A 16,083-nucleotide genomic window follows, 5' to 3' on the forward strand; every position below is an offset into this window, starting at 1 on the left:
AGAGACTTGCTTGGGCCAAGAAACACGATCAATGGACATTAGACTGGTGGAAATCTGTCCTTTGGTCGATGAGTCCAAATTTGAGATTTTTGGTTCCAACTGCCATGTCTTTGTGAGACGCAGAGTAGGTGAACGGATGATCTCTGCATGTGTGGTTCCCACCGTGAAGCATGGAGGAGGAGGTGGGATGGTGAGGGGGTGCTTTGCTGGTGACACTGTCTGTGATTTATTTAGAATTCTAGGCACACTTAACCAGCATGGCTACCACAGCATTCTTCAGCGATACGCTATCCCATCTGGTTTGCGCTTAGTGGGACTATCATTTGTTTTTCAACAGGACAATGATCCAACATACCTCCAGGCTGTGTAAGGGCTATTTGACCAAGGAGAGTGATGGAGTGCTCTATCAGATGACGTGGCCTTCACAATCACCCAACCTCAAGCCAATTGAGATGGTTTGGGATGAGTTGGACAGCAGGGTGAAGGAAAAGCAGCCAACAAGTGCTCTACATATGTGGAAACTCCTTCAAGACTATTGGAAAAGCATTCCAGGTGAAGTTGGTTGAGAAAGTGCCAAGAGTGTGCAAAGCAGTCATCAAGGCAAAGGGTGGCTACTTTGAAGAATCTCAAATGTAAAATATATTTGTGTTTGTTAACACTTTTTTGGTTACTACATTATTCCATATGTGTTATTTCGTAGTTTTGATGTCTTCACTATTATTCTACAATGTAGAAAATAGTAGAAATAAAGAAAAACCCTTGAATGAGTAGGTGTGTCCAACATTTTTACTGGTACTGTATAGAAATCTTACCAAAACTGTCAGAAAATAGACATTTCCCTTAAATTAGGAGACTGGAAATCGATTTTTGAGCGGTAAAAACCATACTACAAAAAAACTAAATGTTTTGCTTTCACCAAACATTTTCCAATGTGTTGCAACAGAGAGGTCACACAGAGGCTGTGAAGTAAAGAAAGAATTCTGGGAAATGATGGTCAAGTGTAATTGAAGATACACAGCACAGCCATGTAACACGCCAGACGAAATAATTTTTGGGAGCAAATTCCAGACCCCTCGTCTATTGGAGATTTCCTGTACTCGATAGCTTTTTGCCAAAAATTTGAATACTCTATATTCCCTGTCACTGACACAATGTAATTAGACATATGCAATAGCGTGGGCCTGCCTCAAGTTTTGGTGATGTTGAGCTTTTACTCAAGGCTACGTGTGTTAGTAACGTGTGATATGATATGTGAAGTATCCTCGAAATATGAAAAAATTAACAACACTAGAGCAGTAGATTATATGTTAGTGTATAAGATTAACATGCTGTAATATAGACCTGGTTTCAAACAATATTTGAAATCTTTCAAATACTCTCAGTTTTTGCTTTAACCTGCTTGGAGTGCCACTTGGACAGAGTTTGCACTTTTGGGACTCTTCCATTGATTCCATTGCGCCAGCCAAGCTTAATCAAACACAGGTAAAGTATTTGAACGATTTCAACTAGTTGAACCCAGGTCTGGCTCACATGCTGTTGTAGTGATTGATGTTTCTTAACTGCACTAATATGGTCATGTTGTTGGTCGTGGGTCTCTTAGCTTTGCGTAAGTCTCACAGTTGTTGTGTGACAGTGACGTCAACCAAACGTTACATGCAGCCATAGCATAACATGTTTACAGAGGATAATGTGTATCCTAGAAAACGGCTCACACAGCAGTTGTTTGAGGCTCATTATGGACACACAGGACATGGCAGTGTTCTGTTCCATTGTCCTCTGTACTGTACTATCCAAACAGGCAATAACAGAGACAGCCCTGCAGCGATGGGACTACTAGGGTCCACCCTCATCAACACAAATCATTGCGTGCTAACCTTTGCTGCACAACACTGATGTGGCACAGATGTTTAAATGGACTGACGTTCCTCTAATGGTGAATGATTGTCACATGACGAGACCGCATGACGCCTGACCATCATGATGTAATGACAGTAAACACCACTGCCAAACAAACAAGACAAAAACAAAGAACAGCTCAATATTGTTTCCTGAGATTACATCTATAATTTTTTCTTTAACACAGCAACGATGTATATCTCATTAAAAAAAAACAGACTTGTCAAAATGTAAGACTCATCTTTTTTTGTGGGAGTCGGCAGCAACACAGTTACTGGGTTCTGCTATGCTATTCACCCCCCCCCCCCCCCCCCTTCAACTTCAAACAGGCTTCGCTATACATCACCTTAAAAATATGTAAAATGTCCTAGGAAGGCTACTGGTCCCTAAAAGCTCGGGTGAAACACAAAACGACAACATTTTCTTAATTTGATAAATGATTAAAATCCTACTTCCAGTGGGTTATTTAAGGATGGGCTGATTTGAGATCAGTGATTAATATAATACAGTCAATAAACAACTTTCCCCAAGCAGGACAGGCTGCCTTTTCAGGACTAGGAGTTCTGGTCATAAGGTCTGAGTACCATTGAAATACTTTTAACATTGAGATGTTAATGCTTTTGGGCACATTCAGCAATACTGGGGCAACGTAATCAAAAAAAGATATATCTTTCTCCCTTTTTCAGACAACTACTACAAAGTGGAGGGAGCTAAGGATGCCTTAATATGTGGGGACGGGAGTGATGCTGGGTAAGTGACACTGCTCTTTCTCCTCGTTCTATTGCTATAGAAAATGTCAGTGAACAATAGCCAATAATTATGAATGTGCATCACTGTGAAGATAGGTTAGTACCATTCTGTATGTGCTGTAGCCAGCTCCCCTCTTGTTGATCTTGTTTGGCATGGTAAGGAACAAAAACAGAGAAGGGTTGGCGAAATACCAAACAGACCAGACCACCAGGCTAGTGTGACGGTGGCTTGTACTGTAGATGGTTTAACAATAGCCTCATGATCCATAGCCTCATGAACCTTAGCCTCATGTTGTATCCTCTAGTCTAGTACATGCTGTTGAGCAGTACCAGAGGATGTCACAAAGGGGCCCTGAGGTTAGGGTTTAGGTGGCTGAGATGATGCCTGTCGCTGTGTGGCTAAGTCAACAGAGATAGCCTGGCTCTGAGGGTGTGAGTCAGCAAGACGGAGTGATGGCGACTGATGGTGACTCAGCTGCCCTCAGGCTGTAGAGAGAAGACACCATGGGCTTATCAACCACCATCCATCCTGTGAGAGCCAAAAGGCTTTAACAAGCGAGTGGGCCTTGACAGCGACTTTAACTATGGTTGCGTTGCTAATATGCCAGAATTGGTTTCCTCAAACTATGCTTGATGAGTAACCTTGCATTGGACGGGAAGACGTGTTAGCACTAATGTGTGCTTAGGCTTTAGCTCAGAGGGATAATACGTTTTTGAGTCATGCGGATTGACACTGGTGCGCTACACAGTAGGCTTGCAGGTCCAAGAAGGACCGAATCCCACAGTTTTTTGTAGATATTTTTGCTGTCATGATGCGTGCACCCCAAGTTATTATAGCACAGTTTGAGTAATGTGGAGCTACGCCTCTCCCGAGCCCATTGAGGAGATGCAAAGATGAGCCAAGGGACCTAATTCGGTGAGAAAACAGGGTAATAAAATATGCTTTTAGCCATACCACCCTGTTTAGCCTGTTCAGGGTTGGGCTTGGTTAGTACTAGGACGGGAGACTGCCTGGAGAGACTGCCTGGAAAAAAATGATAATATATATACAGTACCAGTCAAAAGTTTGGACACACCTACTCATTCAAGGGTTTTTCTTTATTTTTACTATTACCTATATTGTAATAGTGAAGACATCAAAACTATGAAATAACACATATGGAATCATGTTGTAACCAAAAAAGTGTTAAACAAATCAAAATATATTTTATATTTGAGATTCTTCAAAGTAGCCAGCTTTTGCCTTGATGACAGCTTTGCACACTTTTGGCATTCTCTCAACCAGCTTCACCTGGAATTCTTTTCCAACAGTCTTGAAGGAGTTCTCACATATGCTGAGCACTTGTTGCTGAGCACTTGTTGGCTGCTTTTCCTTCAGTCCACGGTCCAACTCATCCCAAACCATGTCAATTGGCTTGAGGTCAGGTGATTGTGGATTGTGGAGGTCATCCACAACACTTTTTTGGTTACTACATGATTTCATATGTGTTATTTCATAGTTTTGATGTCTTCACTATTATTCTACAACGTAGAAAATAGTACAAGCTATGGAAAAACCTTGAATAAGTAGGTGTGTCCAAACTTTTGACTGGTACTGTATATATAAAAGAAGTAAGCCCAGCTTATAAATAGTAATTTAGTTTAACTAATAACTTTGGTGTGTGTCACTTTAACATTGGATAATCTTTAAGGATTGGGTCAAAAAATAAATAAATAAGAATATCTCAGAAAATAATGGTCAATTTACAATTCCTGAATATATCTCCCACATTCACTGAAGTGAAACGACATTGACCTCAACCCAAAACTGATGTATTCTGGACCAAGATTTGGAATGACGAGGGGATGTATTTTAGACTGAGATGGGAATGGCAATTGGGAGAACATGCATGTTGCATGTTTGGGGGTAAATCACCAAACGTGTCGGCTCATCACCCTGGCTATGAATGTGACATGCTAGTACACGGCGACCCTCTGGATGACAGTATGAGGGGTTGAGCCATGGGAGACTGCAGTTAGCATATCAACATGTGACCTCTGACATCAATTGTGTACTGTGTACATTTTAGGACACCCAGTGGCAATTGTATCCACAGAAAAGAAGGCAAGCCTGAACACAACTACACTGAGTATGCAACAGTGAAAAATGTGTCCATGAAGTGTGGCATCTTTCTTAGCCATTAAGCAACAACATGATAGTCACTTTCAGGAAGGATAAAGGGGGCATCTTTAATATTCGTCAAGTTAACATCAGATGGCAACTTTCCCAATCATTCTATTGTTGTTCTGAGACATTCTGAATCCCATTCTCAGCCCAACTACTCATCAAATGAATGTACTTTACATAGACATGGAATCAATGAATGCCCTCAACACTAGCATGACCCGTCCTGCCAACGCTCTAATCCTGTAACGCCAAGTGATTTTGGAGCAATGGGCAGGAGTGGCAGGAGAGTAGTGCCAGGGCTAAGATCTAGGGTTTTACAAAGTAAATAATACCCATCTGTATTCTGTTGGGTGCCAAGCTCTAATGTGCCCCACGGTTTCCATTTTGCTCCAACCACAAACACAGACAAAATAGTCCCCACTTTCAATTTAATCTCCTACTTTTATACTTACAAAATAATTATGGAAAATGAATACCAACGACATTTCATCCATGTCTTTTCCAGGAACTCACACAGGCAATCACACAGGCAGTCTCCATCAAATTCAAGTCTCTTCCAAACGCCCTCAATGTCACGTGATGCTAGCTCATGCTTTCAACACCCCACCACCCCAAATGGTTAAAAAATGATATTTAAAAAGCTGCTGTAATTGATACCGTGATATTTCAACATTCTAATCTTCCATCCCCCCTCTTTTCTTAAAAAAAATTCCTGTGAGACTGGGAATCTATTGAAGATGTAATGGAAAGTAGGAAAGACATATGGGTTGTGTGTTATTGCCTAAAGGGAGAGCAGAGTAATGGTCCCTTGGGGTGAGTTATGGCAGGCTGGGGACACGGTAAATGTAACATCTGCCTCCAGCCACACAGAGACAAAGGACATATTTGTCTGTCTCTCTGAGAGATAACAGCCAATCCAATCGCACGCTCCAGCTTGTGTCCACGAATGATAAAACAGCCAGGCTCCAAGCTTTGTCTGTTTGGTGCATGGTGATTGGTCAGCAAACTCCAAAGCTCTGATTTATGCAGCGTTCAAGTACTAGTCGGAACTAGGAAACTCCGACTTGCTAACTGGTTGTAGTTATATATGTTCCACGTTCAACCAGTTAGCAAGTCGGAAATTATCAAATTTTCTAGTTCCGACTAGCACGTGAACACGGCATAAATCAGCTTTGAAGTTTGGTGACCAATTAATCGGTATATTTTAGCCATTGATTCAAAAATATATATATTTTATACCCAATTTCGTGGTATCCAATTGTTAGTAGTTACTGTCTGGTCTCATCGCTACAACTCCTGTACGGGCTCGGGAGAGACATGTGTCCTCCGAAACACAACCCTACCAAGCCGCACTGCTTCTTAACACAGCGCACATCCAACCCGGAAGCCAGCCCCACCAATGTGTCAGAGGAAACACCGTACACCTAGCGACCTGGTCAGCGTGCACTGCACCCAGCCCGCCACAGGAGTCGCTAGTGCGCGATGAGACAAGGATATCCCTACCGACCAAACCCTCCCTAACCCGGACGACGCTAGGCCAATTGTACGTCGCCCCATGGACCTCCAGGTCACGGCCGGCTGCGACAGAGCCTGGGCTCGAACCCAGAGTCTCTGGTGGCACAGCTAGCACTGCATTGCAGTGCCTTAACCACTGCGCCACCCGGGATGCGATGCAGTGCCTTAACCACTGCGCAACCCGGGAGGCCCCCCATTTATTACATTTAAATGGAACAATAAAGGTATTAAATACTGTGGCCTTACATGGCCTTAAATAATGTCTCACATTCATTTTTTTGTGCTATGATTTCTTACTCTTTAACAAAATGCCAAACACCCATCTAAGTGGTCAGAGGATGGAACTGCCTAGAAAATGTTAAGTGAAATACACTGTATATACAAAAGTATGTGGACACCCCTTCAAATTAGTGGATTTGGCTATTTCAGCCTCACCCATTGCTGACAGGTGTATAAAATTGAGCACACGGCCAAGCAATCTCCATTGACAAAGATTGACAGTAGAATGACCTTACTGAAGAACTCAGTGACTTTCAACGTGGCACCGTCATAGGATGCCATCTTTCCGACAAGTCAGTTCATCAAATTTCTGCCCTGCTAGAGCTGCCCCAGTCAACAGTAAGTGCTGTTATTGTGAAGTGGAAACGTCTAGGACAACGGCTCAGCTGCAAAGTAGTAGGCTACACAAGCTCACAGAATGGGACCGACGAGTGCTGAAGCGAGTAGCCTGTGAAAAACACTCACTACCGAGTTCTAAACTGCCTCTGGAAGCAACGTCAGCACAATAACTGTTAGTCTGGAGCTTCATGAAAAGGGATTCCATGGCCGAGCAGCCGCACACAAGCCTAAGATCACCATGCGAAATGCCAAGCATCAGCTGGAGTAGTGTAATGCTTGACGCCATTGGACTCTAGAGCAGTTGAAACATGTTCTCTGGAGTGATGAATCATGCTTCACCATCTGGCAGTCAGACGGACAAATCTGGGTTTGCCAGATGCCAGGAGAACGCTACCTGCCAGAATGCGAAGGGATGACTGTAAAGTAAAGGTAGAGGAGGAATCATGGTCTGGGGCTGTTTTTCATGGTTCGGGCTAGGCCCCTTAGTTCCAGTGAAGGGAAATCTTAACACTACAGCATACAATGACATTCTAGATGATTCTGTGTTTCCAACGTTGTGGCAACAGTTTGGGGAAGGCCCTTTCCTGTTTTAGTATGACAATGCCCCCATGCAGAAAGCGAGGTCCATACAGAAATGTTTTGTCAAGATCGGTGTGGAAGAACCTGACTGGCCTGCACAGAACCCTGACCTCAACCCCGTCGAACACTACGATCCAGGCCTAATCGCCCAATATCAATGCCCGAACTCACTAATGATCTTGTGGCTGAATGGAAGCAAGTCCCCGCAGCAAAGTTCCAACATCTAGTGGAAAGACTTGCCAGAAGAGTGGAGGCTGTTATACCAGCAAAGGGGGGAACAACTCCATATTAATGCCCATAATTGGAATGAGATATTCAATGAGCAGGTGTCCACATACTTTTGGTCATGTAGTGTATGTAATATATGTAATTTTTCTGTAGAGATGAACTGAGATGAAATGTTAAACGCCATTTGTGAGCTTGTATTAACACAACACCCCTTAAGATAAATACATGGCAGACAATGGTATTTGTTTGTCTCTGTGGTGTTTGTTTACTGGTCTGGCTACCTCTGTCTCATAGTGTCAATAAAGGTCTGTAGAAATCAATGCTCCCATAGGCTCGTCCCACATTCAGCTGGTCACCTTTTGCTGTCAAGTCAGCTGAACCTTTTGCTGTCAATCAAAATGGACATGGATCTGGGCCAATATTTATCAAACTTCTGAGAAAAAAATGCTTGATGACTACGGCCCAGGTCTTCCGTAGAACTACTACTGTCCCTTATCAAACTGAAAGAAATAAACATTCTATTTAATATCCCTTCCAAGACAAAATCTCTGTCATAGATTGGCACATACATTTAGGCTGGTTTCACTCAGTACAAATACAATCGACATGAGCAGTTATATCTGGCATTCCAAATGGGGGTGTAGGGGTGTGTGTGTAGGGGGTGGAGAGGCAGCGGGAGGGGGGCTAGTGGGTTTGCTCCTCCACTTTAGTCACATTTGATCCTTTTTAAGCTTTTTGGCTTCACTCTAATGGTTTTGTTAATGGCTACCCTGACTGCAAAGTGAAGATTATTGGCTCTCACTTACGATCCACCTTTTTGCTCTCCCCCACCCTAGGCTCTCTGTATGTGCCATGTTCTTAACTCCATTTATTTCTCTGACTCCAGTTCTACTTGACGAGTCATCAAATTGAATGTAACAGCTCGCTAATTGCATTTATATCAAGTGCAAGTTGAAGGGCCTTTATTTTTGTCGATATTAATGCTGGCTAGCTTTGCTGTTAACATTTTTTCGAATGACATTATCACTGGCCTATATTGTTAGGGTGGCGATTCAGAGAAACTTCACAGAATACTTTAAGATAGTCCAAGGGTATGTTAACAATTGCGCCATTAATGCCCAGTTACGATACCAGCTGAAGGACTCCTTTGATGATCTGGTCTTTTCTTAGTACTGTAAATAGTCTTATTATAAAAACCCATCAGCAGGCATGTATTACACTGGTAATTACAGAGTGTAAAATGATGTTCATTAAGATAAGAGGTAGTATAAATAAACTGTAAGTAGAATGTATTTTAGATGCTTTAAATGTAACATGAGTATGTCCGCTTCTATTATTTGTACGGGTCCACCTCAAAATAGCCCATTGGAAACAGAATAGTAATATGACGCTTGACTGTTTGTTTGTTTGTTTCTCCAGACCTTTTACTTTAATGCTAATTGACCTAAGAGAACTCAAAAATCTATGAATTAATTATGCAAGGAAACTAAACTTTTCTGTAAATGCATGAATAACATAGGAAATATTGTATGGCATTTTAACCTAATCAGACAATCTGTCCTAATCTACACAAGCTACACTGGAAACAAGAAAAGGCATAAAATACCACATAAATCATGACAAATCAATTTGAGAGACCAATCCACAGGTCACACAAAACAATCTCCATGGGCAACAACGTCCTGGATACTGTTGCTATAGAAATGTTAAGTACTTTCATTCTCATAGACCTCAGTCCTAGAACTCTCTAATATTAGGCTAACTGGTTGTAATGTCAACTTTTGTTTTTCTTAATGGTTTGGGATGAAGACATTATGTTTTTTTGAGATGGGGGCCTAGCGTTATGGATGCCTTGAGCAGATAGACATGTAATTCAGAAAAAAGATTAAACTTACATTTCCAGTGAATATTGCAATTTTGTTAAAACACGTCTTATGGAGTGACAAAATACATACCCAAACTATTCATTTTCGTTCTTGACGTACACATTGTTTCCAGTGTATGAATCGTAGTTCTCTTTTCTTTTGCTGATTGTCATCCTCTTTTGCTGATGTGTTCACTCTGCCTGTATCAGTGCCTGAGGAGGAAGCGTGGTTGTGTAAGAGCTAAAGCCTATTGCAGAGTTCTTCATCACGATCCGGTTCATACAGACAACAGAAGAAAATTGACTAAAACAGGGAGGGACAACCTCGATTTGACCAATAAGAAACACGCATTTACATTTTCCACTGCAAAATGTAAAAAAAAAAAATTGTTTGCAAGCTTTAATGAAGGACTCAGTCTGGCTATTCCTAGCCTGTGGTTGGTCACTCGGTGAAGCAGCCTGGGCAGAATCATGGATCATATTCACTAGGGCACATAATAGTAAACTAAAATTAACATTTCTTGTTGGACAAGTCTATGTAGTCCCTCCCTGTTTCAGTTAGTTTTCTTCCATTTGGTGCCTAACGAACACTGACTTGGGAAACCTGGGCATAAATCTGAGCAGTGAGAACATCAGGTCTAGGAGGGCACCTTCCTCTCCCAGCCAGGCTTTGAAGCCTTCCCGCCAGGCTTTGTTGTTTCACAGGTTGGAAGGGTTGGAAGGGGTGACTCAACTCACAGCCAAGCCAATGTTCCCTCCACAAAGTGATCGTAGGGAACACTCCCCTGCTCCCACTTCTGTTCACTTTTATGTTGTATCCTATCAACTATTGGAGCTCATCTGTGGCTGGGATAAGAGGGAGAGGGATGGGGGAGAGGGGGGTCATGTCTGATCTGATGAACACACATCAGAACTGTTGTTTGTCACATGGGCCATGTACTCGGATATAGCAATCTGATGTTTCAATTAATCCTCGCCAGCTGATTTGATACTTTTAACAGCCTACTACTACCATGTATTCCAAGTACACCACCAACAATGTTTTGCTGCTGCCAATCTGTTTGGCCTCTCTTTTTCTCTGTACTGTTGTCAGTGGAGTGCTGATGCTTCCTTGACAGTTTCCAATGTATTAGGTCTACAGTATAGACCCAAATATACATCACATCTAACTTTTCAACAGCGTGTTGTGATGAACTGTCAGGTAGTCACTATCCTCACAGAGATACAGTTCACCATCCACCAACCCTCCCACAACACACCCACCCCTTCCCAGATCCTCTTAAAGGGATAGTTACCGGGGCTCACTGCTGGTGCCAAAAATAGCTCCATGTCAGAATGCCCAGTGCCCTGGCGAGAGATAGGATAGCGGTCGATCGCACCCCCAGCTGCCGGAGTGCTGAGAGAAAGCAGTTACTCTGACAGATACTCTCAGTGTACTCCTCTGTGTCAGGGTTCATCTCTCTCTCTCTCTCTCTCTCTCTCTCTCTCTCTGACAACAATACAACACGTTACTCATCACAACACAAACCGCAGGCGGGGTTTCGATTGCTTGTGTCCTATAAAAGTGATCTGATTCTGTGGATGTTTTATGTTTGGGGCTCAACAACAGCTACATTTGTGTGACTGCTGTAGTGACACTTTCTGTGCAGTCCAATTAGACATAGGGTGAGAACATTCATTTACCAAACTTGGTACTTTTAGTTACAGTGTGAGGCATTGTTAAGTTATAGCAATCCCTGGCACTCTTTCCTGGTTTTCCTGAAAGGTCATAAGAATGTATGCCCCTAGAAAAATAACAAAACATTATTCAGCTACCTTATTTTGGGTGTGTTACTATAGATGTGTACATGCACCCATGATAAAAAAAAATACAGAAAACACAAAAAGGGTGTACTTAGAATTGGAAATTGGAAATCTAGGAAATGCATCTTAAAAACAATGCTAAATGAAATTCTGCAGTTCAGACATGTCATGCCACCGTATGGGAATTGTGTGTGTGGTGGGTTTGAGGCCTCCCGTTAGCGGCCTCCCGGGGGTCTGAAGTGGGGCATGTCCATTAACACGTCCTCCAGATACACAGAGAGGTGTCTGGTGGGTGATAGCGCCCATCGCCCCACACCCTCACACCCTCCCTCCGCATGCCGCGGCCACGGCCAAGGCCGCTGACAGACAGGTGTTGCCTGGCCGGGCAAGCAGGCTGCGGGTGTGGTGGGCATTGCAGGGATGGGTGAAGGGCTGGGGTGGTGTGAAGGGGAGAGTGACTGGCGTGATAGCAGGTTGGTGGCATCATGTCCTTTCAACTCCCCCGCCTCGCTCTTCCTGACGCCCACCCGTTTCACCCCAGCCCCCCTTACAGGGTCCCCGTCTGAAGAAGCCGGAGGTCAGAGTGTCACAAGAATATGGGGGTGGTTTCTAACGTGGGGTGGCATGCAGTGGCATTGCAGTGCAGTGGCATTGCTTTCTTACACAGTTAGTCATGGAAATATGTCTAAACCAGTTCCACTATGTAATGTACATTTGAAGAACAATCACAAAATACTCTGATAAGCTTATAAACTGTAAATTACATCCGTGATATTTCAGCTTATTGAATTAGTATTATCTGTACCACACGATGGGGATGACTGGTACGGGACCTTGTCGCATGGATGAAGCTCAAGGCCTGTGGACACGGTTATTTATCTTAATGGCCAACCTTCGCTAAGATAACAGGCGTGGGATGAGCTCACTGTGCGGCAATGACAAGCCAGTGAATGTGCATGAACTGTACACACTAAGGAGGCAGCATATTGGCATGGGATCCAATCTGCAGCATCATTTTATACAGTATGACCTTGTTTACATTTTTGTAGTAAAGGGACATATTTGGGCCTACTGACAGAACAAAAATGCAACATGCAGTTTGGTATTTGCTCTGTAAGATCTACATTAGTTCCTACGGTTTAGGACCTTGTTTCTGGACTCGGGCCAAACATGACATTTTCTTTCTGTTTTCTCTGCAGGCATTGTCCAGATGGGTTTGAGTGTTTGAAGGCAGGAAGGAACCCTAACTATGGTTACACCAGCTTTGACAGCTTCGGTTGGGCGTTCCTCTCCCTCTTCCGGCTCATGACACAAGACTACTGGGAGAACCTCTATCACCAGGTCAGTATGAACACCAGGAAATGACCAGGTTCATTTCAAACAATATCCACATACAGGTCATAGATCATTGGAAGAAAATAAGTCTAATTGTTTACAGTAATGTATTTAAGGTCTTGGAGGTCTTCTACAATCTTCCACAATCTTAAACCTAAGCTTAAACTAACATTAACTTGCAAAAATCAAACCCTCTGTCTTTTATAACATACTTTTTGCCAAACCATCCATCCATCGATCAATCCCTCCCCAGACTCTGCGGTCAGCAGGGAAGACCTACATGGTGTTTTTCGTGGTGGTCATCTTCCTGGGTTCTTTCTACCTGGTCAACCTGATCCTAGCTGTTGTGGCCATGGCCTACGAGGAACAGAACCAGGCCACCATCCAGGAGGCCTGGCAGAAAGAGAAAGAGTTCCAGCTGGCCATGGAGCGCCTCAAGAGGGAAGCGCAGGTAAGACGTAAGGTTTTACGTCATGGAATTTAAGCGTTGATGCTTTCGATATTGGGAATTTGGACGGTAGACATTTCTTTCAATTGGTTAGCTGGTATGGGAGTTTAGTACATTTTGAATGACACAATATGCTGAAAAAGGACTATGCCTCTTTGAGCTGATCCTTTGCATGTCCTACTCAGAAAGCTCAGGATACCGAATCCTTGATGTCCCCGGAACTGTCCCCGGGCCTGCCTCTCCCTGACCACAAGGAGCTGCAGAGCAGGAGGAGAAGTCTGGAGGAACTGGTGGAGGAGGTAGAGAATGGGGGAGACGTGGAGAAGGGATACGTGAAGACGTTGAAGGTGGATACATTGGATGGGGGCAGGGTGAATATCATCATTATGCATTCTTAATGGATTCAAATTTCATCATGATGTTTCAACATGGATAAAATACCATGGATAAATACAAACATTCTGAATCTAATAGTATGCTTTCAGGTTTTGTAAATAGGTACAGTACTAGTCAAAAGTTTGGACATACAGTACCTACTCATTCAAGGGTTTTTTCTTTATTTTTACTATTTTCTACATTGTAGAATAATAGTGAAGACATCAAAACTATGAAATAACACATATGGAATCATGTAGTAACCAAAAAAGTGCTAAACAAATCAAAATATACCTTTGCCTTGATTACAGCTTTGCACACTCTTGGCATTCTCTCAACCAGCTTCTTGAGGTAGTCACCTGGAATGCTTTTCCAATAGTCTTGAAGGAGTTCCCACATATGCTGAGCACTTGTTGGCTGCTTTTTCTTCACTCTGCAGTCCAACTCATCCCAAACCATCTCAATTGGGTTGAGGTTGGGTCATTGTGGAGGCCACGTCATCTGATGCAGCACTCCATCATTCTCCTTCTTGGTCAAATAGCCCTTACACAGCCTGGAGGTGTGTTTTGGGTCATTGTCCTGTTGATAAATAAATTATAGTCCCACTAAGTGCAAACCAGATGGGATGGCGTATCACTGCAGAATGCTGTGGTAGCCATGCTGGTTAAGTGTGCTTAGAATTCTTAATAAATCACGGACAGTGTCACCAGCAAAGCACCCCCACACCATCACACCTCCTCCCCCATGTTTACGGTGGGAAGCACACATGCGGATATCATCCATTCACCTACTCCGCGTCTCACAAAGACACAGCGGTCTTCCTTTCCTGTGGCGGTCCTCATGAGAGCCAGTTTCATCATAACGCTGGATGGTTTTTGCGACCTCATTTTAAGAAACTTTCCAAGTTCTTGAAATTTTCCAGATTGACTTACCTTGATGTTAAAGTAATGACGGACTGTCATTTCTCTTTGCTTATTTGAGCAGTTTTTTCCATAATATGGACTTGGTCTTTTACCAAATAGGGCTATCTTCTGTATACCAACCCTTTTTAAAAATGTTTTATTTAACCTCTAACGAGCCTCAACCCCGGATCCGGGATCACCCCCCACCCCCCCCCCCACACTGATTAGCATCGCTAGCATAGCGTCACAATTAAATAGTAGCATCTAAATATCATTAAATCACAAGTCCAAGACACCTAATGAAAGATACAGATCTTGTGAATAAAGCCACCATTTCAGATTTTTAAAATGTTTTACAGGGAAGACACAATATGTAAATCTATTAGCTAAACACGTTAGCAAAAGACACCATTTTTCTTTGTCCACCATTTTTTCTCAACACCAGTAGCTATCACCAATTCGGCTAAACTAAGATATTGATAGCCACTAACCAAGAAAAAACCTCATCAGATGACAGTCTGATAACATATTTATGGTATAGGATAGGTTTTGTTAGAAAAATGTGCATATTTCAGGTATAAATCATAGTTTGCCATTGCAGCCACCATCACAAATCTCACCAAAGCGACTAGAATTACTACAGAGAGCAACTTGTATTACCAATTTACTCATCATAAAACATTTCTTAAAAATACACAGCACATAGCAATGGAAAGACACAGATCTTGTGAATTCAGACAACATTTCAGATTTTCTAAGTGTTTTACGGCGAAAACACAATAAATCGTTATATTAGCATACCACATATGCAAACGTTACCCCAGCATGAATTCAAGCCAAAGAGAGCGATATCGTATCATCGCCAAAATATATTAATTTTTTCACTAACCTTCTCAGAATTCTTCCGATGACACTCCTGTAACATCATATTACAACATACATATAGAGTTTGTTCGAAAATGTGCATATTTAGCCATAAAAAAACGTGGTTATACAATGAAAATAGTAGCAAAACAAGCCTGGAAATGTCGGTCGCCATCTTTGAGTGATCTAGTTTAATCAAAAGCTAATCATATACTTGACTAAAAAATACAGGGTTGACAGGAATCGAAAGACAAATTAGTTCTTAATGCAATCGCTGATTTACATTTTTTAAATTATCCTTACTTTTCAATACAGGTTGCACCAAGCGAAGCTATACAAAACAAAATGGCACCATAAGCGTTTAACATTTTTCGACAGAAACACGATTTATCATCATAAATTGTTCTTACTGTGAGCTGTTCTTCCATCAGAATCTTGGGCAAAGAATCCTTTCTTGGGTCTAATCGTCTTTTGGTCGAAAGCTGTCCTCTTGCCATGTGGAAATGCCCACTAACGTTCGGCATGAACTGGAAACGTGCCCAGCGGTTCAAAGTGTCTCAGAAATAAATGCCTCAAAATCGCACTAAACGGATATAAATTGCTATAAAACGGTTTAAATTAACTACCTTATGATGTTTTTAACACCTCTAACGAGTAAAAACATGACCGGAGAAATATTACTGGCTAAACTAAAACTTGGAAGGAGGCGAGTCCGATGTCCTTCGCGCGCAAGGCGCAGG

At 42.5% G+C, this 16,083-nt stretch overlaps 1 protein-coding gene across 1 annotated transcript in view; it reads left to right on the forward strand.

Moving 5' to 3' along the window:
• Positions 1 to 16,083, forward strand: part of LOC120051023 (sodium channel protein type 4 subunit alpha-like) — a 158,403-nt gene that overhangs the window by 36,177 nt on the left and 106,143 nt on the right. The window contains exons 7-10 of the mRNA XM_038997609.1: positions 2,583 to 2,646; positions 12,619 to 12,760; positions 13,008 to 13,205; positions 13,388 to 13,573. Of these exons, the coding sequence (XP_038853537.1) occupies positions 2,583 to 2,646; positions 12,619 to 12,760; positions 13,008 to 13,205; positions 13,388 to 13,573 (590 nt within the window). The remainder of the gene's footprint in view (positions 1 to 2,582; positions 2,647 to 12,618; positions 12,761 to 13,007; positions 13,206 to 13,387; positions 13,574 to 16,083) is intronic.

This window comes from Salvelinus namaycush, chromosome 7, assembly GCF_016432855.1.
Source record: "Salvelinus namaycush isolate Seneca chromosome 7, SaNama_1.0, whole genome shotgun sequence".
NCBI lineage: Eukaryota > Metazoa > Chordata > Actinopteri > Salmoniformes > Salmonidae > Salvelinus > Salvelinus namaycush.